Source organism: Ambystoma mexicanum, chromosome 6p (assembly GCF_040938575.1).
Source record: "Ambystoma mexicanum isolate Mex_15411 chromosome 6p, UKY_AmexF1_1, whole genome shotgun sequence".
In the NCBI taxonomy this organism is placed as follows: domain Eukaryota; kingdom Metazoa; phylum Chordata; class Amphibia; order Caudata; family Ambystomatidae; genus Ambystoma; species Ambystoma mexicanum.
The window spans coordinates 3,217,088-3,241,911 of record NC_090935.1 but is presented as its reverse complement, the minus strand read 5'-3'; the positions used below and the strand labels follow the sequence as shown (position 1 = coordinate 3,241,911).

General features: G+C 46.7%; 2 protein-coding genes across 3 annotated transcripts in view; one reads left to right on the top strand and one right to left on the bottom strand.

The window, feature by feature from the left end:
• Positions 1 to 24,824, bottom strand: part of LOC138511114 (zinc finger protein 615-like) — a 306,454-nt gene that overhangs the window by 266,447 nt on the left and 15,183 nt on the right. The gene's annotated exons all lie outside the window — the stretch shown is intronic.
• On the top strand, positions 14,311 to 22,881 carry LOC138511115 (protein timeless homolog). Its single transcript, XM_069626599.1, has 4 exons — positions 14,311 to 14,423; positions 20,579 to 20,749; positions 21,631 to 21,776; positions 22,663 to 22,881. The coding sequence occupies exons 1-4, from the start codon at positions 14,364 to 14,366 to the stop codon at positions 22,688 to 22,690; spliced, it is 405 nt and encodes a 134-aa protein (XP_069482700.1). The 5' UTR covers positions 14,311 to 14,363; the 3' UTR covers positions 22,691 to 22,881.

Below are 24,824 nucleotides of genomic sequence, written 5' to 3'. Positions count from 1 at the left end.
AAATACTAAACACTAAAGGTGTGTCTAGCAAATAGAACCCAGAGGAGGGAACATTCCACACATACTGCACTGACTCAGGAAGACCACGTCACAACACCAATCCACCTCATAAGGGAAAAATACTAAACACTAAAGGTGTGTCTAGTAAATAGAACCTAGAGGAGGGAACATTCCACACATACTGCACTGACTCAGGAAGACCACGTCACAACACCAATCCACCTCATAACGGAAAAATACTAAACACTAAAGGTGTGTCTAGTAAATAGAACCCATAGGAGGGAACATTCCACACATACTGCACTGACCAAGTCTCAACACCAATCCACCTTATAAGGGAAAAATACTAAACACTAAAGGTGTGTCTAGTAAATAGATCTAGAGGAGGGAACATTCCACACATACTGCACTGACTCAGGAAGACCGAGTCATAACACCAATCCACCTCATAAGGGAAAAATACTAAACACTAAAGGTGTGTCTAGTAAATAGAACCCAGAGGAGGGAACATGCCACACATACTGCACTGACTCAGGAAGACCACGTCACAACACCAATCCACCTCATAAGGGAAAATTACTAAACACTAAAGGTGTGTCTAGTAAATAGATCTAGAGGAGGGAACATTCCACACATACTGCACTGACTCAGGAAGACCGAGTCATAACACCAATCCACCTCATAAGGGAAAAATACTAAACACTAAAGGTGTGTCTAGTAAATAGAACCCAGAGGAGGGAACATGCCACACATACTGCACTGACTCAGGAAGACCACGTCACAACACCAATCCACCTCATAAGGGAAAAATACTAAACACTAAAGGTGTGTCTAGTAAATAGATCTAGAGGAGGGAACATTCCACACATACTGCACTGACTCAGGAAGACCGAGTCATAACACCAATCCACCTCATAAGGGGAAAATACTAAACACTAAAGGTGTGTCTAGCAAATAGTCCCTAGAGGAGGGAGCATTCCATACATAGTGCACTGACTCAGGAAGACCGAGTCACAACAGCAATCTACCTCATAAGAGAAAAATACTAAACACTAAAGGTGTGTCTAGTAAATAGACCCTAGAGGGAGCATTCCACACATAGTGCACTGACTCAGGAAGACCGAGTCATAACACCAATCCACCTCATAAGGGAAAAATACTAAACACTAAAGGTGTGTCTAGTAAATAGAACCCAGAGGAGGGAACATTCCACACATACTGCACTGACTCAGGAAGACCGAGTCACAACACCAATCCACCTCATAAGGGAAAAATACTAAAACACTAAAGGTGTGTCTAGTAAATAGAACCCAGAGGAGGGAACATTCCACACATACTGCACTGACTCAGGAAGACCAAGTCACAACACCAATCCACCTCATAAGGGAAAAATACTAAACACTAAAGGTGTGTCTAGTAAATAGAACCTAGAGGAGGGAGCATTCCACACATACTGCACTGACTCAGGAAGACCACGTCCCAATACCAATCCACCTCATAAGGGAAAAATACTAAACACTAAAGGTGTGTCTAGTAAATAGAACCTAGAGGAGGGAACATTCCACACATACTGCACTGACTCAGGAAGACCACGTCACAACACCAATCCACCTCATAAGGGAAAAATACTAAACACTAAAGGTGTGTCTAGTAAATAGAACCCAGAGGAGGGAACATTCCACACATACTGCACTGACTCAGGAAGACCACGTCACAACACCAATCCACCTCATAAGGGAAAAATACTAAACACTAAAGGTGTGTCTAGTAAATAGAACCTAGAGGAGGGACCATTCCACACATAGTGCACTGACTCAGGAAGACCAAGTCACAACACCAATCCACCTCATAAGGGAACAATACTAAACACTAAAGCTGTGTCTAGTAAATAGAACCTAGAGGAGGGAACATTCCACACATACTGCACTGACTCAGGAAGACCACGTCACAACACCAATCCACCTCATAATGGAAAAATACTAAACACTAAAGGTGTGTCTAGCAAATAGAACCCAGAGGAGGGAACATTCCACACATACTGCACTTACTCAGGAAGACCACACATACTGCACTGACTCAGGAAGACCACGTCACAACACCAATCCACCTCATAAGGGAAAAATACTAAAACACTAAAGGTGTGTCTAGTAAATAGAACCCAGAGGAGGGAACATTCCACACATACTGCACTGACTCAGGAAGACCACGTCACAACACCAATCGACCTCATAAGGGAAAAATACTAAACACTAAAGGTGTGTCTAGTAAATAGAGCCTAGAGGAGGTAACATTCCACACATACTGCACTGACTCAGGAAAACCACGTCACAACACCAATCCACCTCATAACGGAAAAATACTAAAACACTAAAGGTGTGTCTAGTATATAGAACCCAGAGGAGGGAACATTCCACACATACTGCACTGACCAAGTCACAACACCAATCCACCTTATAAGGGAAAAATACTAAACACTAAAGGTGTGTCTAGTAAATAGAACCCAGAGGAGGGAACATGCCACACATACTGCACTGACTCAGGAAGACCACGTCACAACACCAATCCACCTCATAAGGGAAAAATACTAAACACTAAAGGTGTGTCTAGTAAATAGATCTAGAGGAGGGAACATTCCACACATACTGCACTGACTCAGGAAGACCGAGTCATAACACCAATCCACCTCATAAGGGGAAAATACTAAACACTAAAGGTGTGTCTAGTAAATAGAACCCAGAGGAGGGAACATGCCACACATACTGCACTGACTCAGGAAGACCACGTCACAACACCAATCCACCTCATAAGGGAAAAATACTAAACACTAAAGGTGTGTCTAGTAAATAGAACCTAGAGGAGGGAACATTCCACACATAGTGCACTGACTCAGGAAGACCGAGTCACAACACCAATCCACCTCATAAGGGAAAAATACTAAAACACTAAAGGTATGTCTAGCAAATAGTCCCTAGAGGAGGGAGCATTCCATACATAGTGCACTGACTCAGGAAGACCGAGTCACAACACCAATCTACCTCATAAGAGAAAAATATTAAACACTAAAGGTGTGTCTAGTAAATAGACCCTAGAGGGAGCATTCCACACATAGTGCACTGACTCAGGAAGACCACGTCACAACACCAATCCACCTCATAAGGGAAAAATACTAAACACTAAAGGTATGTCTAGCAAATAGAACCCAGAGGAGGGAACATTCCACACATACTGCACTGACTCAGGAAGACCACGTCACAACACCAATCCACCTCATAAGGGAAAAATACTAAACACTAAAGGTATGTCTAGCAAATAGAACCCAGAGGAGGGAACATTCCACACATACTGCACTGACTCAGGAAGACCACGTCACAACACCAATCCACCTCATAAGGGAAAAATACTAAACACTAAAGGTGTGTCTAGTAAATAGAACCTAGAGGAGGGACCATTCCACACATAGTGCACTGACTCAGGAAGACCGAGTCACAACACCAATCCACCTCATAAGGGAACAATACTAAACACTAAAGCTGTGTCTAGTAAATAGAACCATGAGGAGGGAACATTCCACACATACTGCACTGACTCAGGAAGACCACGTCACAACACCAATCCACCTCATAAGGGAAAAATACTAAACACTAAAGGTGTGTCTAGCAAATAGAACCCAGAGGAGGGAACATTCCACACATACTGCACTGACTCAGGAAGACCGAGTCATAACACCAATCCACCTCATAATGGAAAAATACTAAACACTAAAGGTGTGTCTAGCAAATAGAACCCAGAGGAGGGAACATTCCACACATACTGCACTTACTCAGGAAGACCACACATACTGCACTGACTCAGGAAGACCACGTCACAACACCAATCCACCTCATAAGGGAAAAATACTAAAACACTAAAGGTGTGTCTAGTAAATAGAACCCAGAGGAGGGAACATTCCACACATACTGCACTGACTCAGGAAGACCACGTCACAACACCAATCCACCTCATAAGGGAAAAATACTAAACACTAAAGGTGTGTCTAGTAAATAGAGCCTAGAGGAGGGAACATTCCACACATACTGCACTGACTCAGGAAAACCACGTCACAACACCAATCCACCTCATAACGGAAAAATACTAAAACACTAAAGGTGTGTCTAGTATATAGAACCTAGAGGAGGGAACATTCCACACATACTGCACTGACTCAGGAAGACCACGTCACAACACCAATCCACCTCATAACGGAAAAATACTAAACACTAAAGGTGTGTCTAGTAAATAGAACCCAGAGGAGGGAACATTCCACACATACTGCACTGACCAAGTCACAACACCAATCCACCTTATAAGGGAAAAATACTAAACACTAAAGGTGTGTCTAGTAAATAGAACCCAGAGGAGGGAACATGCCACACATACTGCACTGACTCAGGAAGACCACGTCACAACACCAATCCACCTCATAAGGGAAAAATACTAAACACTAAAGGTGTGTCTAGTAAATAGAACCTAGAGGAGGGAACATTCCACACATACTGCACTGACTCAGGAAGACCGAGTCATAACACCAATCCACCTCATAAGGGAAAAATACTAAACACTAAAGGTGTGTCTAGTAAATAGAACCCAGAGGAGGGAACATGCCACACATACTGCACTGACTCAGGAAGACCACGTCACAACACCAATCCACCTCATAAGGGAAAAATACTAAACACTAAAGGTGTGTCTAGTAAATAGATCTAGAGGAGGGAACATTCCACACATGCTGCACTGACTCAGGAAGACCGAGTCATAACACCAATCCACCTCATAAGGGAAAAATACTAAACACTAAAGGTGTGTCTAGTAAATAGAACCCAGAGGAGGGAACATTCCACACATACTGCACTGACTCAGGAAGACCGAGTCACAACACCAATCCACCTCATAAGGGAAAAATACTAAAACACTAAAGGTGTGTCTAGCAAATATAACCCAGAGGAGGGAACATTCCACACATACTGCACTGACTCAGGAAGAGCACGTCACAACACCAATCCACCTCAAAAGGGAAAAATATTAAACACTAAAGGTGTGTCTAGTAAATAGAACCCAGAAGAGGGAACATTCCACACATACTGCACTGACTCAGGAAGACCACGTCACAACACCAATCCACCTCATAAGGGAAAAATACTAAACACTAAAGGTGTGTCTAGTAAATAGACCCTAGAGGGAGCATTCCACACATAGTGCACTGACTCAGGAAGACCACGTCACAACACCAATCCACCTCATAAGGGGAAAATACTAAACACTAAAGGTGTGTCTAGTAAATAGGACCTAGAGGAGGGAGCATTCCACACATACTGCACTGACTCAGGAAGACCAAATCACAACACCAATCCACCTCATAAGGGAACAATACTAAACACTAAAGCTGTGTCTAGTAAATAGAACCTAGAGGAGGGAACATTCCACACATACTGCACTGACTCAGGAAGACCACGTCACAACACCAATCCACCTCATAAGGGAAAAATACTAAACACTAAAGGTGTGTCTAGCAAATAGAACCCAGAGGAGGGAACATTCCACACATACTGCACTGACTCAGGAAGACCGAGTCATAACACCAATCCACCTCATAATGGAAAAATACTAAACACTAAAGGTGTGTCTAGCAAATAGAACCCAGAGGAGGGAACATTCCACACATACTGCACTTACTCAGGAAGACCACACATACTGCACTGACTCAGGAAGACCACGTCACAACACCAATCCACCTCATAAGGGAAAAATACTAAACACTAAAGGTGTGTCTAGTAAATAGAGCCTAGAGAAGGGAACATTCCACACATACTGCACTGACTCAGGAAAACCACGTCACAACACCAATCTACCTCATAACGGAAAAATACTAAAACACTAAAGGTGTGTCTAGTAAATAGAACCTAGAGGAGGGAACATTCCACACATACTGCACTGACTCAGGAAGACCACGTCACAACACCAATCCACCTCATAACGGAAAAATACTAAACACTAAAGGTGTGTCTAGTAAATAGAACCCAGAGGAGGGAACATTCCACACATACTGCACTGACCAAGTCACAACACCAATCCACCTTATAAGGGAAAAATACTAAAAACTAAAGGTGTGTCTAGTAAATAGACCCTAGAGGGAGCATTCCACACATAGTGCACTGACTCAGGAAGACCACGTCACAACACCAATCCACCTCATACGGGAAAAATACTAAACACTAAAGGTGTGTCTAGTAAATAGATCTAGAGGAGGGAACATTCCACACATACTGCACTGACTCAGGAAGACCGAGTCATAACACCAATCCACCTCATAAGGGAAAAATACTAAAACACTAAAGGTGTGTCTAGTAAATAGAACCTAGAGGAGGGAACATTCCACACATACTGCACTGACTCAGGAAGACCGAGTCACAACACCAATCCACCTCATAAGGGAAAAATATTAAAACACTAAAGGTATGTCTAGCAAATAGACCCTAGAGGAGGGAGCATTCCATACATAGTGCACTGACTCAGGAAGACCGAGTCACAACACCAATCTACCTCATAAGAGAAAAATACTAAACACTAAAGGTGTGTCTAGTAAATAGACCCTAGAGGGAGCATTCCACACATAGTGCACTGACTCAGGAAGACCACGTCACAACACCAATCCACCTCATAACGGAAAAATACTAAACACTAAAGGTGTGTCTAGTAAATAGAACCCAGAGGAGGGAACATTCCACACATACTGCACTGACTCAGGAAGACCAAGTCACAACACCAATCCACCTCATACGGGAAAAATACTAAAGGTGTGTCTAGTAAATAGAACCCAGAGGAGGGAACATTCCACACATACTGCACTGACTCAGGAAGACCAAGTCACAACACCAATCCACCTCATAAGGGAAAAATACTAAACACTAAAGGTGTGTCTAGTAAATAGAACCTAGAGGAGGGAACATTCCACACATACTGCACTGACTCAGGAAGACCACGTCACAACACCAATCCACCTCTTAAGGGAAAAATACTAAACACTAAAGGTGTGTCTAGCAAATAGAACTCGAGAAGAGGTTGAATAATATCGATTACAGGGTCATGAATGCTGATCCTACCATGGCAAACGGGAACCAACTTGACTGGGTTGTTACGCATAACCTAGAGACTAGTGGGTAAACAACCATGCCGTGCATTTGGACAGACCACTTTAAAGTGTCATTCACTTTGTCCATAAAATATCCTCAACAGAAAAATAACTAATGAGCAGAAGAGACTACATAGCAGGAATTACAAGAAAATTGAGACCGCACACCTAGAACAGTACATAATGAAAGTTTTGAGGGAATCCAAAGAGGAGGATTTGTGTGATGAACTCATCTCAAACTATATATACACCATGTAAAAGAGCTGGCGGACCCGAGGGCACCACTAAGGTCTAAATTGGTCAGACCAAATATAAACCATCAAAAATGGTTTGACTCCAAATTAGTAGAGCTAAAGAAAGGAAAAAGGGAAGAGAGGGCGGCTGGCTGAAGAACCCATCGTAGGCCAATAAGGAAAGTTGGAAAGAAATTGAGAAACCTTTGTGAAGCAAAAATGACCTACTTTAACGAACAAATTAGGTCAGCCGCAAATTCCGCCAGTAGAAGCCAAAATCATTAGCATCTACGTTTACACCGTCCCAGGAAGATTGCAATATGGTTCAGGCAGCCTTCTCAAACATTAAAAGCGACAGGGATCTCATAATAGATGCTCAGATATCATTCAATGTCCAGGTCGACCCGCCCATCATGAGAAAATCATTGAATCATCAAGAAACTTTCAATTTCCATGATGTCACAATTGAAGACGTGGCTAAATCGCTGTCCTCAATGAAACCTATATCATGTGCCGAAAATGTCCTCCCTCTGAAGATGATTCCGGAGAATATAAATATCTTTGCCCCACTGCTCACTAAGACTGTTAATGCAACCTTCAACGACAGTAGTGCCAACAAGCATCAAAACAGTAACCATCACACCACTGGTGAAGAAACCAGTGTTAGATCAAAGGGAACCCAGAATTTTGAGGCCTATAACAAATTGTAATTTCCTCCTCAAGGAGATTGATAAGAGTGCCACGGCTCAACTGCAGTCCCATGTTGAAAGAAAACACGATATTACATAATCGACAGTCGGGTCTCCGAGCAGCTCATAGCACGGGAAGAGCAATGCTTGATTGACAAACGCACACGCTGACCATAATAGACAAAGGGAACACATGGCTACTCATACTCCTCGATCTAAGTGCCACATTCATTCTTTTGGATCGTGAACAGCTCCAACAGTTACTAGAGAAGGTGGCAAATTGCTCCAAAGGAGCCAGCAGCTGGTTGGCTTCTTTCCTTACAGAGAGGAAATCTAAGGTCGATTGGGGAGATACATTTTCCCATGAGACCTCCATACTCTGTGATGTCCCTCAAGGTGCCAGTTTATCACCGTTCTTTTTCAACCTCTATCTCAGATCCATCTGCGTAGATTTAGATGACATCGGTGCACATTTCACCAACTACGCAGACGATACCCAGTTGGTGGTAGAGCCGAGTGGTAACTACTCACAGGATATTGCCAAAGTAAAGGCCCTATATAAATCAATTGAAACACGTGTGTGTAGGCGCATTATAAATGCCAGATATCATATCATATCATGGACAACATTTGGATGTGCCTTAATGGCAACAAAACAGAGCTGATGGTTTTCGGCTCTCACCAAGCTCGGGCCAAGTTGGCCCCTCAGTACGAGCCATTTCACATCAGAGACTACCCCATACAGGTAGTAGGCAAAGTGAAGACACACGGGATGTTTTTGGAAGGCTCATGAGTGCAGAAGCATAGGTTATATTTGTGAGTAAAAACGGTCCCTTCCATCTTCAGCTCCTTAGAGCAATGCAACCTTACCCGAGTGTGGGAAACCGCGCAGCCATCACCTGAGCTACCATATTGTCTCGGATGGACTATGGCAATGCTCTACTACTAGGAATAAGTGGTGCATAACAAAATGCCAAGTGATTCAGAACAACAAAGAATAGTGAAAAAGAAAACCAGGAAAGAGCACATCAGCAAAGACGGAAGGGACATGCATTGGCTGTCTGTGGAAGGCAGGATCCAGTTCAAGGCTTTGACCCTGGCTCATAGAGGTCTACATGGGAAAGCTCCAGCATACCTGAAGGAAAATATCACTCGCTATGTACCGGGGCGAGTCGTGAGATCAGAAGCACAGGACCAGATCACTAATGCACCTCACAAGTGATCCAATGGCTTGGGTAATGCCTTCTCTATAAAGGCTGCAACCAAATGGAAAAACCTACCACTATAACTAAGACTAGAGTCTACACCACCTTCAGAAAGAAACTTAAAACTCACCTATTTCAGTGAAACCAGGTCAGGGTTTGACTAGCTTAGTGAGACAGTACTCTATCAGGTTTCTTGTTAATTGTCCTGTCATACCGTTAGTCCCCTGTCTATTCCTTATTGTTGGCGCACCGATGCCTGGGGTCTAACGGCACGGTACAAGTAAATACATTGAAATAAAATAACAAATACAAATCAAGATATGGGTTGCGATGGGGAGAAAGGGTGGGAGGAATGGAGACTCTTTGGGCCAGCATATCAAGCTACGGAATGTGACAGGGGCGCAGGGGTCGGGAGGGGGACATAGATTCTTTTTGATTGGGTGGAAGAAATTTGTCTTCAGGGGACCCCTGAAATAAGTTGAACATGTTGCAAATCTGACTTTTTAATCACTGTTTAAGGATAAATGTGCATTACAAAATGCACACTTTTACCTTCATCCAAACTCTCCGTTTAGGGGCTGGGATTGCTCGTTATTCTCCCTTGAGGGGTTGGGATTGCTCGTTATTCTCCCTTGAGGGGTTGGGATTGCTCGTTATTCTCCCTTGAGGGGTTGGGATTGCTCGTTATTCTTCTTTGCTCAATGCAACATGAGGCCACTTTGAAAACAATATCCAGGGCCACTATTGGTTCCTATCCCAGTCACAGTGTACGATGATGGGGAGGGGGGACACTGCACAGAAACGGACAAGGAGAGCACGAGTATGCAGGCCATGAGACAAGCCACATCAGACACAAAGAACAACGTGTGCAGCGAGGCATACATAGATCACTGCAGTTATTTACCTTTTGTAGTCTGTGCTCCTTGGTTTTTGCTGAACACAAGGACATACCATTTGCATTTCAATTAAGCCAGGAATTAAGAGCCATTAAAAAAAATTACATTTCAAAAAGGGGCGGGCCAAGTGAATGACATGACGTCATCACCTCCTTGTGGGCAAGTGTCCCGCAACAGACTATCAAAGAGTTGGCCACCCTAGTAGGGACTCGCCCATCCCTACCCAGCTTCACATTGGCTAAAATGCAAACAGTTTTCCCAAACTGGCTCAAGTACCTCCTTTCTGCGGGAGGGTCTGAGAGATGAGCAGGAGGCAGGGGAGGGGGTCTGGGAGATGAGCGGGGGAGGGGGTCAGAGAGATGAGCAGGAGGCAGGGGCAGGGGAGGGGGAGGGTTTCTGCGATATGAGCAGGTGGCAGGGGAGGGGGTCTGAGATATGAGCAGGAGGCAGGTGAGGGGGTCTGAGATATGAGCAGGAGGCAGGGGAGGGGGTCTGAGATATGAGCAGGAGGCAGGGGAGGGGGTCTGGGATATGAGCAGGAGGCAGGGGAGGGGGTCTGAGATATGAGCAGGAGACAGGGGAGGGGGTCTGAGATATGAGCAGGAGACAGGGGAGGGGGTCTGAGATAGGAGGCGTGGCTGGGAGATGAGCAGGAGGCAGGGGCGTCTGGGAGATGAGCAGGAGGCAGGTGAGGGGGTCAGAGAGATGAGCAGGAGGCAGGGGAGGGGGTCTGAGATAGGAGGAAGGGGGGGGGCTCAGAGAGAGGAACAGGGGGCGGGGGGGTCTGAGAGATGAGCAGGAGGCAGGGGAGGGGGTCTGAGATAGGAGGAAGGGGAGGGGGGCTCAGAGAGAGGAACAGGGGGCGGGGGGGTCTGAGAGAGGAGCAGGAAGCGGGGGGGGTGGTCTGGGAGATGAGCAGGAGGCGGTCTGGGAGATGAGCAGGAGGCAGGGGAGGGGGTCAGAGATGAGCAGGAGGCAGGGGAGGGGGTCTGGGAGATGAGCGGGGGAGGGGGTCAGAGAGATGAGCAGGAGGCAGGGGAGGGGGTCTGGGAGATGAGCAGGAGGCAGGGGAGGGGGAGGGGGTCTGAGATATGAGCAGGAGGCAGGGGAGGGGGTCTGAGATATGAGCAGGAGGCAGGGGAGGGGGTCTGAGATATGAGCAGGAGGCAGGGGAGGGGGTCTGAGATATGAGCAGGAGGCAGGGGAGGGGGTCTGAGATATGAGCAGGAGGCAGGGGAGGGGGTCTGAGATATGAGCAGGAGGCAGGGGAGGGGGGTCTGAGAGAGGAGCAGGAGGCAGGGGAGGGGGTCTGAGAGAGGAGCAGGAGGCAGGGGAGGGGGTCTGAGAGATGAGCAGGAGGCAGGGGAGGGGGTCGGAGATATGAGCAGGAGGCAGGGGAGGGGGTCGGAGATATGAGCAGGAGGCAGGGGAGGGGGTCTGAGAGAGGAGCAGGAGGCGGGGGAGGGGGTCTGGGAGATGAGTAGGAGGCAGGGGCGTCTGGGAGATGAGCAGGAGAGGGGGTCAGAGAGAGGAACAGGGGGCAGGGGAGGGGGTCTGGGAGATGAGCAGGAGGCGGGGGAGGGGGTCTGGGAGATGAGCAGGAGGGGGTCTGGGAGATGAGCAGGAGGCGGGCTGGGAGATGAGCAGGAGGCAGGGGAGGGGGTCAGAGAGATGAGCAGGAGGCAGGGGAGGGGGTCTGGGAGATGAGCGGGGGAGGGGGTCAGAGAGATGAGCAGGAGGCAGGGGAGGGGGTCTGGGAGATGAGCAGGAGGCAGGGGAGGGGGTCAGAGAGATGAGCAGGAGGCAGGGGAGGGGGTCTGAGAGATGAGCAGGAGGCAGGGGAGGGGGTCAGAGAGATGAGCAGGAGGCAGGGGAGGGGGTCAGAGAGATGAGCAGGAGGCAGGGGAGGGGGTCTGGGAGATGAGCGGGGGAGGGGGTCAGAGAGATGAGCAGGAGGCAGGGGCAGGGGAGGGGGTCTGGGAGATGAGCAGGAGGCAGGGGAGGGGGTCTGGGAGATGAGCGGGGGAGGGGGTCAGAGAGATGAGCAGGAGGCAGGGGCAGGGGAGGGGGTCTGGGAGATGAGCAGGGGGCGGGGGAGGGGGTCAGAGAGATGAGCAGGAGGCAGGGGCAGGGGAGGGGGTCTGGGAGATGAGCAGGGGGCAGGGGAGGGGGTCTGGGAGATGAGCAGGAGGCAGGGGAGGGGGTCAGGGAGATGAGCGGGGGAGGGGGTCAGAGAGATGAGCAGGAGGCAGGGGCAGGGGAGGGGGTCTGGGAGATGAGCAGGGGGCAGGGGAGGGGGTCTGGGAGATGAGCAGGAGGCAGGGGCAGGGGAGGGGGTCAGAGAGATGAGCAGGAGGCAGAGGCAGGGGCAGGGGAGGGGGTCTGGGAGATGAGCAGGGGGCAGGGGAGGGGGTCTGGGAGATGAGCAAGAGGCGAAACGCAAAAATAGCACATCATTATCATTGCAACTCCATCCATATCTGTCACTAAAGCTTCCTGGATGGATGCTGATGTTTAATATCGGGACAAGGCTACTGTCTCACAGATTTAAACTGAGACTATTTGCATTTCTGTTCTTTTTTTGTAGCTTTTGGAAGCTGGTGATTTAAAGTCTCCAACACGTACATGTCGTCCTTCTAGGCACCTGGAGAGAGAATGAATCACAGAAAGTGGGAGAAACTAATGTTCCCATAGGATTGCATTGGGGTGAGATTTATTTAGGCGGGAGAAAGTAACCTTGGCATGTTTGACCCGGGAGGATAGCTCAGAAGCACAGAAGCAAGACTACACAAAGCAACACCCCAGGTCTAAAAGGATGACTTAAGAGACCATCCTGGAGTCATCCGATGATCATCGAACTACATTAGAAGTCATTTCCACATCATCAGAAGTCATCAGGCTGTTAAAGTCATCAGCAAATGTCTCAGAATGGTGGGTGATGATTTGGGGATGAGCTTACATGACTTGCGGATGATTCCAGCATCATCCCTATTTTAGAAAACTCTTTGTTCCTGATGACTTTAGGATGACTTGCCGATTACTTCAAGAGCATCACCATGATGATTTGGGATGTTTCTGGGATGACCTGCCGATTACTTCAGGAGCATCAACAGGTTTGCCCCAGATGATTCTGGGATGACCTGCTGATTACTTGAAGAGCCAAAACATGTTTGTCCCTGATGATTTGGGAATGATTCTGGGATGACCTACCGATTACTTGAAGAGCATCGCCATGAAACATGTCTTGATGATTTGGGGATGGCTTACTGATTACTTCAGAGCATCACAGAGTTTTTGGATGATTTGCAGACTAATACTGATTGTCATTTAAACTGCAACACTCAATGTAAAAGTGCTAAACCATTGACCAGGAATCACACTTAAAAAGCATACATGGCACAGAAATAGTTTTCTTGCAGTAAAAAGTGACTGGTCACAAATGTCCCCAACACATATTTGGCCCTAGGGAACAAGTAAGGGAAACGCACCGTAAAAATACTAGCAGCACTTAATGGAAGAAGGGGTTAAACAAGTTGTGAATGGCCAGACAAACTATAGAACCCATCCCAAATGGAAGTCATGAGGCCTAAACATAGCATGCACCCCCTGGGTGAGAACCCTTTGCCATCCAGTCAAAAGCAGGCACCCAGCACCCTCAAAATCCCCAATGTGGCAAGGGTAAAGCTTGAGACTATGTTGGGTGAAAATGGAAGCCATGAGGCCTAAACATAAGCATGCACTCCATGGGAGAGAAACCTTTGCCATCCAAGCAGGCCCGAGCACCCTCAAAATGCCCAATGTGGCAATATGGGAAAGCTTGAGACCCAGCATAAAAAAAAACATTGCACACACATGAAAGCTCCCCAAAAAAATCAAACGAGCTGCCATGCTGGTCAAGTTGCTGCATGCATAAAGAGTTTTTCAATGGCGCACAAAATGCATATAGAATTCACAGAGCTGGATCGATGCACTCACCTGATATGCTGCCTGGACACTGAAACTGAGCTTCTGCTAAAAGAAGGCCTTATGTTGCTTTCATTGGTAATAGCACATAAATAAAGTCCATATGAGACCCGAGAGCATTGTGTGTTTGTTTAAAAGTTTGCCAACACTTTCTGAAATGCCTTTAAGGCGTCATGACGTAGGGGCGATTTTTCACATAGGATGCCTACGTGATGACGAAGCTGATGAAGACAATCATGGAGGAAGAAGGACTCCATGCCGTGCAGCGGCAGGTATATTTAGCTGCTGGTGCGCTTGATTTGTTCTTTCTATTTTGGAATTTTAGAGCAACATCTCGTTGTGCCTGTTTCCTGTTTGTCTGGTAAGCATTACACCCCCTCTCCCCACAAACAGAAGTGTTTTTGATCATTTCGAGCGATGGCCGCCATCATCCACGCAGCCCCCGTGTGCAAGTGTGACTAATATTAAGTGCTCCTCAGTGTATGCGATGTAACTGTTCATCGCGGGCTGCGGGTGTAATCGGTTTCTGTATGCTGCATACAAAGCAATTGTGGAATACGATGTGCTTCTGTGGCAGCTATCAATTTCTTCCTGCATACACCGGACGCGTATTCTTTTTGCTTTTATGATTCATTGTCATTTTCAATCCTTAATACGAATGAACCTCGGCCTAGAAGGTGGTTCCTTTGATCTCACAAGCATGTTGGGGTGGAGGCTACGGTTCCTCGCAGCATGCTGGAGTGATAAATGGAAGAAAGGGCAGGGAATTCTCCCAGTTATCCTGCGGGTCTGCCTGCCCCGAGTCAGGTTACAGTCTTAGCTCAGAATGATGGAGCTAGTGCTATAGTTCACATCCCGGAATCCCCATTGTCTAGGATCGCTCTAAAGGTTTTCGTCATAGTGTTGCAGATCGCACAGTCGACCCTAAGTTACTTCTGAACAGGTGTTTAAATATCGCCTTCTGTGTCCATGGGCTAACCCAGCGCAGCGCGTGCAGGGTGGCAGAGACTCCCCGTTTTAACTGGAAAGCTGCAAGTACCCAAAGGCAAAGTAATATGAGCTTAATCTCCATTGGGTTTGTAAATGTGCTTTCAAGACACACAACAAAATGTATTCAGTGATAATAATATCACCTACTTTTAGTCATTGTTTGATAGAGGTGTGCAGCCAGGGACGTCATTTCACCAAAATGCCTGGGGTAGGACATCACATGACCCTTAACACCTGATGACATCACAGGAAGTGATATAATTGGACCCCACCCAGAAGTGACATCACAGGAAGCGATGGAACATGACCTTTCACCACTCGATAAAACAGGAAGTGGCCTCACATAGCATTGTTTCTAAGTACACTATGAAAATTATGGGTTACGCTATCACTGTAAAGTGATATACATTTCATACAAGAATGGATCACCATATGTATCGTTAATATCAGTGTATATAGGCACATATTAACAAATCACTGTAATTGCAAGGAGATGCCCAAGGCCAAACGATAATGATGTGTTATTATATAGCACTTATGTTTAAGTGCTTCATATAGAATAAATATACGTACAATATCACCCAACCTGTGTTGGTACTCATTTATCAACCTCAGCAGGATGAAAGGCTGCGTTGACCTTGCTGGGAGTCGAACCTGCAGATCGCACACACTTGCAGCAGCCAGCACTCAACCCACAGAGCTATTTTACCAGTTATAGCTATCAGAAAACCAGCCACTCCAGAAACAGAGCCACCTGCTGCTGGCTACAGCCCATGAGTCTGTTTAAAAAAATTAAAAAAAAAGCGATTTTTATTTTTTAGGGGTACCAAGGGAGACTACAGGGGTAGCAAGAGAGACCGCAGGGGTCGCAGTTGCGACCCCTAAATGACATCCATGCGTGCAGCTAGTTAATAAAGAGAATTTCATTTAACTGTGCTGCTTAAAACAAAGGGTGTTTTTTTTAAAGAAAGTGTCTCTTTGGAGAGTGTGGTTATATATGCTGGGTGAGCAGCAGATTATAGTAAAATATTTTTATTTTAAAACACTGTGTTCTATGTATAGTTATGCTATTCTGTTAAATTTGTTACTTTTGAGACCTAACCATGGCATTTTAAGTGGGCGCTCTTTCTATCTGCTTATTTTGTTGGGAGTGGCTTGTTTTGGGCTTGTCTTGGAGGGGCGTGCAGCTTTTTTTATTTTCTCGGACCTGGGGGCACAGCTGCTGTAAGCAGCAATGGCGGCGGAAGAATATATGGTGGTCGTGCTCGTGCTGGGAACCAAAATAAAAGTGGATAAATAGCACAAAAGGTAGGTGGGAGTGCACACGTTTGAGGGCACCCTTGTTTATGTCAGCGTGAGGGTTTTGCAACCTACCCTGGGGACTGGGCCGGATCTCGTCTCTGGATGCAATGGCGGATCACGCCACAAACATGGAGGGGAGACGCGGGAAAAGGCATCCAAGCCAGCTGAGTAGCTCAGGCAGGCAGGCAGGCAGGCAGAGAAGGAAGGAAGGCTCTCACGGGCCTCTTCTGAGGCCTGGCGAACTGACTATAGCCCAGGAACGGAGCGTGAGGGAGGATTGAAATACCCGGACATTCAAGAATGTTGATTTAGGAGGCAGGTCGTGCTGCCTTTGTTGTTGGAAGTGTCCACGCGGCAAAGACAGCAGTCTGCAGGCGTGTATGTGAAACATGAAAGCGTGCCTGGTTTAGTGAGCAATTATTATTTCTGCCTAGTCAATTTCTCTTTTTATTTTTTTTATTTTCTACAACCGCCTAGTCAATTTCTCGTTTCCATGTATATGGCTGTGATCGCCTCAGCGAGCCACTTACTTTGACCACTGTAATTACTTTTGCGGCTAGGATGGTGGCCGTGTTTGAAGTCCTGTTGCTGTGTGCATCTGGTATCTTCCACTCGGCTTCCACTATTGTTTCTGGACAATATTCATTTTAAACGGCCGCATATTATTTCAAAATGTTCCATCCCAGTCCCTTCTCGTGCTGGTTTCACAGTTCTCAGTGTGCAGCACTTTTGTGTACACAGTGCTTTTTTTTATTTTTGGCTAAACTGAAGTTATTGCAGTGGAGTACATATAGGACACGTGTGGAGGGACCCACAGCATGTGGGTGTTTTTATTTCTTTATACTGGTTGATCTGCCACTATAAATGAGCTCATAAAGTAATAAAAATGCCTTAACTAAGTGTGCCTTCTCCCGTTCGATTTGTAAGCTGGGAGCGTGTGCCTGCATAAGAGTGGTGATGGGAGTGGTGTCCCTTGGGGCCAAGTGTGGCGATGGCAGTGATGTCCCTGGGGGCTGAGTGGAGATGATAGGGAAATATCCTTGGGGCTGAGTGTAGTGATGGGGGGGGGGTCCTTGGGGCTGAGTGTTGTGATAGGGGGCATCCTTGGGGCAGAGTGTAGTGATGGGGGGGTGTCCTTGGGGCCAAGTGTAGTGATGGGGGGGGTGTCCTTGGGGCCAAGTGTTGTGAGGGGGGCGTCCTTGCGGCCAAGTGTTGTGAGGGGGCATCCTTGGGGCTGAATGTGGTGATGGGGGGGCATCCTTGGGGCCGAGTGTAGTGATGGGGGCGTCCTTGGGGCCAAGTGTAGTGATGGGGCGCGTCCTTGGGACCAAGTGTTGTTAGGGTGCGTCCTTGGGACCAAGTGTTGTTAGGGGGCATCCTTGGGGCCGAGTGTGGTGATGGGGGTGTCCTTGGGCCGAGTGTATTGATGGTAAGCATCCTTACGGTACAGTGTAGTGATGGGGGCATCCTTGGGGCCAAGTGTAGCGAGGGGACAACCGTCCTTTGGGCTGGGTGGGGTGGTTGGGGGTGCACCTGAGTGTGGGGAAACAGACCTTGGGTATGGGGTTAAGGTGGTAAGTACAAAGGCGGTTCTATTAAAGGGGAGTGAATTCTTTGACTAAGGGATAAGGGGGTGAGGGGAGACCTTGGGGTGATGGTTATGAGTGGGTAGAAGTGCTTGGTGTGGGGGATTAAGAGTTTGGTGTAAGTCTTTGGCGGGGACATGGGTTAAGTTCAGTGGAAATCTTTGGGGTCTGAGGCATAAGAGCTGGGTGGAAGTCTTTGGAGCGGAGAGGGTTAAACATGGGGAGGGTGTCTTTTGGGTTGCGGGTTAAGAGTTTGGAAGTATTGTGACAAGATTAAGAGGGGATTCACGGGTAGAACGGGTATAACAAAACGTGGGTGGTGGGAGGAGACTTGGGGGTTAAGGGCACAGGAGTAGTTTGGGTGTGGATAGGGGCAGGAGTGCGTTTGGGGATGTTTAAGGGCAGGAGAGACATGGGGGGGCGTTAAGGTTTGGGGTGTCATTGGAGGGTAGGTGGGTTAATGCAGTCAAAGTCTTTTGAGAGAAGCGGCTGGGCAGAGGCTTTAGGGCAAGGAGGGCTAAGGGCGGGGAGTCCTTGAGGGGGAGGGCTAAGGGCGGGGGAAGTCCTTGATGGGGGGCAGTGGGTTAATGGAGGTTCTGGCGGTTAGGGGTGGGGTGCAGTTGGAGGACAAGAGGGATGAGGGCAATTTCAGGAAAAAGGGGGACAGTTAGAGAAGAATAGTGGAGGGTGGATGCAGAGTGTGGGTGATTGCTGGGTGCTGAGTGGTGGGTCTGAGTGGGGGGGGGCGTGTGTGTGTGTGTGTGTGTGTGTGTGTGTGTGTGTGTTTTTTTTTCAGGGGGGCCTGGAAGCTGAACGAATAGGCCTTCTCTGAGGTATTGTTGCAGTTTGCAAAGTCCATGCCTTAGTGTCTGGGGTGGGGGGGGTCTCTGCATAAGGCCTGGGGTGGTCACTGGCTTGCCGGAGAGCATTTTTGGCTGAGTGTGAGGTGAAGGCACCCGACTTCTCTTTTCATGCGCGTCTCGTTGCAATTTAAGGGATGCAAAATCTTTCTTATTTTTCGAAAACATTCAGTTATTGCATTATGAAATGCTCCCTTGCTGCCTGGGCTTATTCTAACCCCCTCTCCCCGGCCATTTTGCTACCTGCGTTCCGGTTGGGTCCCCTCCTCCCCCTTACTCCCACGCATGGCTTTGTGTTCTCCCCTCTCTGACTCTCTTGCTCAATTGACCTGTATCCCTCCCCTTTGCGCCTGGGACTGGGTCTGCGTCTTAGCTGTTAGGAGAGATATTGCGCAGTTGGGGGAGGAGGGACAATTGGGGGGAATGGAATAGAGCAGTTGAAGGGGCGGGGCAGTTAATGGAGTAACTGCAGTGAAGGGGGATGGGGGTAGTTGGGAGAGACGTGGTGTGTGATAGAAGGGTGTATGAGTCCGATGGGAGAAGTGGGCAGTTAAAGGAAAAGGGGGAATTTTATGGAGAAGTGGTGGGGAGCAATTGAGGCCGAAGGGCCTGGGGGCAGTTGAAGGGGGGGGGGCAGTTTCAGGCATTTGTGCAAAATGGGGAGAACAGGATGGGGGCAGATAGGGAGCAGAGGCTGTGGCAGTTGGAGAAGTGGTGGGGCATTTGAAGGGAGAAGGTGTGTGGGGCAGTTTGGGGAGAAGGGTGGTGGGAGCAGGTAAGGGTTCTCCCTTACCTGCACCCACCACCCTTCTCCCCAAACATCAGTTGGAGAATGAGATGTGGGGCCAGTAGAGGGGGAAAAGGCAGTAGGGTCCTGTGGGCAGTTGAGGGTGGAGCATTTGATGGATAAGGGGGTAGTTGGGGTGAATGGTGGCTGGGAGTAGTTGATGGAGAAGGATGCAGTTGGAGAAGGGGGTGGTGCAGCTGTTGAGGGAGAAAGGGGCAGTTGGGGGGTGGTGGGGTAGTTGATGGAAAAGGATGCACTTGGAGAGGCTGTTAGGAGAGAAGGTGTGCCGTTGAGGGAGAGGGAGCAGGTAGGGGATGAATGAGGTGGGGCATTTCACAGTTAAGGGGCAAAGAGTGGATGTGAGTAGTTGACGGGGAAGGGGCTGGTGGGGCAGTCGAGGAGGAGAGGCCATTTGGGGGTGAAGGGAGATGGGGAGTATGTTGGGAGAGATGGTGCACAGTTTCAGTGTCTTTATATTTCAATTTGAACTTCCATCTTGGGTCAACTAGTGTGGAGTAAAACCGCTCAAATAAACAAGCCAATATGTAGTACACACACAGGCTTGAATGCTTTTATTGTTGCTGGGAATGAGTGCAGCACTTAAATATTTTAATACAGTTACTCATTCACCACACAAAGGGGGGGCCGCATGGTGCTAAAATACACATATACACTGATTTAAAACATTTTCTTGGCAAAGGAAATCTCTTTTAATGGTGTTACGAGCAAAAGAAGATTGTCCTAGTGGCTTTTTCGGGGGATTGCTCATTCCTCAGGGCTGTCTGTCCTTAACAGGAAGGCACCAAAAAGCGGAAGTTTTACTTTGGTCTCGAGGGATTAGAATGTCTGATCACCGTTTTCAAAACTGAAGATTACTGTTTTTCTGAATCTGGGTCATTCAGTTCAAGAACTACAGCCATGAGATGGAGGTTCAAAGGGCCCCAAAGAAAAAGCAAGAGGCCAAGGCGACGACGAGAGAAAGGCACTCTGCATTGAACGTCCGGCTCTTTCTCAAGAAACTTTTCTTCAACCTCCTGGAAAACTGCTACAATCATCTCATATATATTGTGAAGGTGAGTTGGGCCTGTTGGGATTGGAGTACTGTGAGCGTAATGGCAAGGGCAGGAACGGTGAGAGCGCACTGACACATGGGGGTTCACTCTTGCCAACTGAGACTAGCAAGACATAAGCGAAGAGCCCAGTGTTGGAGCTCTGTTCCGCACTACACTGGTCACAGCACTGGCTATTCACCTCACAACTTGTCTCAGTGTGAACTAGCTGAAGCAGCAAGTTTGCTGCAGCAGTTCTAAATCGAGTGGCTGAAGGCAGACCTGGTTAAGACATTTCTATTACACCAGTAGTGGGTTTACTACTCCAATTAAGTTATTAACGCTCAGAAGACTGCTTTGAAAAAAACACTGGCAGGCACTTTAGTGCACCGTTTGATGGGATGGCTTGATTAATACGAGCTCAAAGAGTTCCTATGAGAAGGTATTTTGGGGCAAGCGCAGGATCTGGGTGTAAATGGCTATGGGGATTAGCATGGCCATGGCCAGTCAATAAGTGGGCAAATAACCAAACATCTGCATGCTTTGTGTCCCTCCTTTTATGACATTCCCCCCTAGGTGTACTCTATTCCAATAGTTTCAGTGACACCCGATAGCCCTCAACTGACTCTCTGGGCAGGGTCAGGGCGCCCATCCGACTTCCTGGCTGGTTCTCAGGTTCTCCTTCCCTGTTACTCCCTGGGCTGGATCTCCACCTGACACCATGGCTCACTGGTAGGGGCAGTGGACCAAGTTGTAATTGTGTCTTCTCCCACGGTTACCGCAGTGTGATATCCTGCGCAATTTGCCTTATTGTTCTTGTCTACGCTGTTAGTTAGTCTGATGGCCAGAAAGTAGGTGCCTTTAACTTTTGTTTTTTGTTTTTTTTGTTTTTTTTTAAATTGTAGAACAGTTACAAGCCACGCAAAGACACAATCAGTTGGCAATACATCATTTGCAGGCATCACTGGCGGCGCTTACCAGGACCGATTCATTACCAGAATCAGTGGAGAAGTCGTTGGGAATGGACACTGGATCATCCACACAACAGAAGGTGATATTCCCCTCATAACAGAACCGTTCCCAATTTAAAAACTGTAGTTAACTTACTTAATTTTGAGAGTACCTTTTCCGCATTGAATGGACACCATAAATAGATGGTGGCCGTTACGCGAGAGCTGTTGGTGTATCAATTCGCTACTGCATGAACAAATTCTATTCTAGACTAATAAATCATTTGTTTCTAATACATTTTAAAACCTGTCCCTCACATTCATTGCACATTGGCCATTCCTGGTTTCCAAGCAGAATAGGGGTAATTAAAGGCAGGGAGTGGGTATTATCTTTGGGGTGTTGTATATTTGTTAGTCCATTCGAGTATGTAGCAAATCAGTGATGCATGGTTTTCAGGCCGGAGGCGTTGGGTCACCCATGTAAGCAGGGTGTGCTCTGGCATATCTGGGGTCATGTGTTTCTGGACCTTCTGGTTATGTTAATTAGCAAAGGGTTTAAAAGACGATTTCCCCACATCCACTTATGCTTTCTATTTCTAACTGTGTGATAGTTTCTAATTTAAAAGTCAAACTGTTGTATCTACACAATGAATCTGTCAATCTTGTTTCTGCATGATTGTCCTGTCTCCCATCCCCACTGACTCAGTGCCTGGCTCAACATCTCCTCAAAGACATATTAACCCCTTTGACCATTAAAGACCATAAATCTTCTGAATGCAGCCACAGAAAACCATGATTCATTTTCAGTTCAAATCTATCTTTTAAGCCTGTTTCAACCGTTGTGTACAAATGCATTTAAATGTAGTGACACATTTGTAGGTTGACATTTTAACATTTGTTAATCCTGTATTTATTCTACAATAAGTAATTTAACAATGCCTCTTCTGATGTCCATTTATATTCATATATCCTTTCTTGTTTTTGTAGAATTTTTGAGATCTGTCTGCAAGGCTAACAGTTGGCCTACTATGGACGGCCAGGTGCCACCAAAATCTGCAATGCCAGAAGAGGCCTAAAGAAGACACCGCCTTTCGAAATGCAGGATCGATGATTATTCGTTTGTGTTTTTGCAAACTGATTTATTCTTATAGAATACAGCTATGCCTTTAAACTGCATTTGTTAAATAAAACATTTTTTGAACACTTTCTGAGCATATGTTTGATTGAAGACATCTTATAGCCACAGCAATACTATAATAAAATATCAACAATGTATAGCTGCAGTATTTTACTATCATAATAATGTTGGCTGCTCTCAGTGATATTGGGTGAAGTGACTGGCGGCAGTCTGTCATGCAGGTAGACCTTTAACAGATTCTGTTTAGGTCACTGGAAGTGTGTGTTTCAATGCAGTGCTTTGTAATTTTGGGTGTGAGGCCTTGTTGGCTAGAGGTGAGAATTGAAATTAGGGAGTTTACAGGTTGGTTTGTGACATGGGAGGGGGCGGTTGTAGTTTTGTGCACTAAATCGGTGAACTTGGTTAACAACATTTGGGTGCTCTAGCAAAGATGGACAGTGACAGCTGCAATATTCATTAGATTTATTTCCAGTAAACTATCCATAAGTCTAACGAGTCGTTCTAAAGTAATGCCACCAATCTTATACATCCTTGGGTAATCAAACCCCTTTTCCTAAATGTTTTGGAAGCATCTTGAAATCTTTTAAACTCATCATGGAGTGGTCTGCAAGAATCATTCACAATTCAAAACCCATCCTAAAGTTCGCATGCAACCATCCTGAAGTAATCCCCACCCATCCTGAAGTTGTCATGGAGTCATCCTAGAGTAATCCAAAATCATCTTGGAGTAATCCCCACCCATCCTGAAGTTGTCATGAAGTCATCCTGGTGTAATCCTGAAGTTGTCATGGGGTCATCCTAGAGTAATCCGAAGTCATCCTGGAGTAATCCCAACTCATCCTGAAGTTGTCATGGAGTCATCCTGGAGTAATCCTGAAGTTGTCATGGGGTCATCCTAGAGTAATCCGAAGTCATCCTGGAGTAATCCCAACTCATCCTGAAGTTGTCATGGAGTCATCCTGGAGTAATCCTGAAGTTGTCATGGGGTCATCCTAGAGTAATCCGAAGTCATCCTGGAGTAATCCCAACTCATCCTGAAGTTGTCATGGAGTCATCCTAGAGTCATCCGAAGTCATCCAGGAGTAATCCCCACTCATCATGAAGTTGTCATGGAGTCATCCTGGAGTAATCCAAGATCATCACTGGAAGTAATCCAAACTCATCCTGTAGTAGTTTCTGTGATAACTCTAGAGTCATCATCTCATTACATATTTTGGCCTGTTGGAATACTTCGGATGATCTTCCTGAACTATGCATGGATGACTCTAGAATGGAGTCATCGGATGACTCCAGAATGATTCCAGGATGATCTTCCTTTTTGACTTGGGACAGGTTCGATCCCCGGGTCCGTGCTTAGTAACCTCTGGGCATCTAAGCACATTATAAATACGCAACTAAGACCAAAACAATTACGCAACTAAAAAACAAACAATTCCTGTAACAGCGCCTCGATGCCCGCGGACTGTGCGAATGCTTTAAAAATTCAAAAAATAAAAATAAAATAAAAGAAAGAGAGGTCCTTATCGTGTGTTGATACCCAGTTCAGTGGAGGTGATGGCGAAAGTGCGTTTCGTCTTCAATAAGTTCCATGTTGCACTCCTTACGACGGATTCTCTCATCAGGTGTGTCTGTGTTTGCCTCTTTCACGCACCCTCTTTTATCATTCCTTCCATATTTAATCACTCTTTGTTTTTGATGGGTTTGTATATCAAAGGCATGAAATCAATCGAGGCGACCTACCTGAATTTTTGATTTAATTCAAAATCAAATATATAGATTGTTCCCGCCTGTTAGGGAGAATTCTCTGTTTAGGCTGAATTTCCTAACCTAGTGAGTCCCCCAGCAGCTTTGCTGGATTTCTTGGGTTTATTTTTTTCTCCTGCCAAGAATGAGCCTCTTTTACCCTCACTCTTGGACATGATTTGAGTGTGTTCCTTTGATTCTATATGTGTTTAATGGGCTATGGGGTCTTTTACTCCATGGGGCCATGTGTTTTTGTGATGTGTGTTAC

What these genes read in the sequence shown, in the direction of transcription:
- LOC138511115 (XM_069626599.1), top strand. Translation starts at nt 14,364, where the DNA reads ATGACGAAGCTGATGAAGACAATCATGGAGGAAGAAGGACTCCATGCC. An exon ending in TCCATGCCGTGCAGCGGCAG is followed by an intron (nt 14,424 to 20,578) that starts GTATATTTAGCT and finishes TGGGTCATTCAG; the next exon opens with TTCAAGAACTACAGCCATGA. An exon ending in GATCATCCACACAACAGAAG is followed by an intron (nt 21,777 to 22,662) that starts GTGATATTCCCC and finishes TTGTTTTTGTAG; the next exon opens with AATTTTTGAGATCTGTCTGC.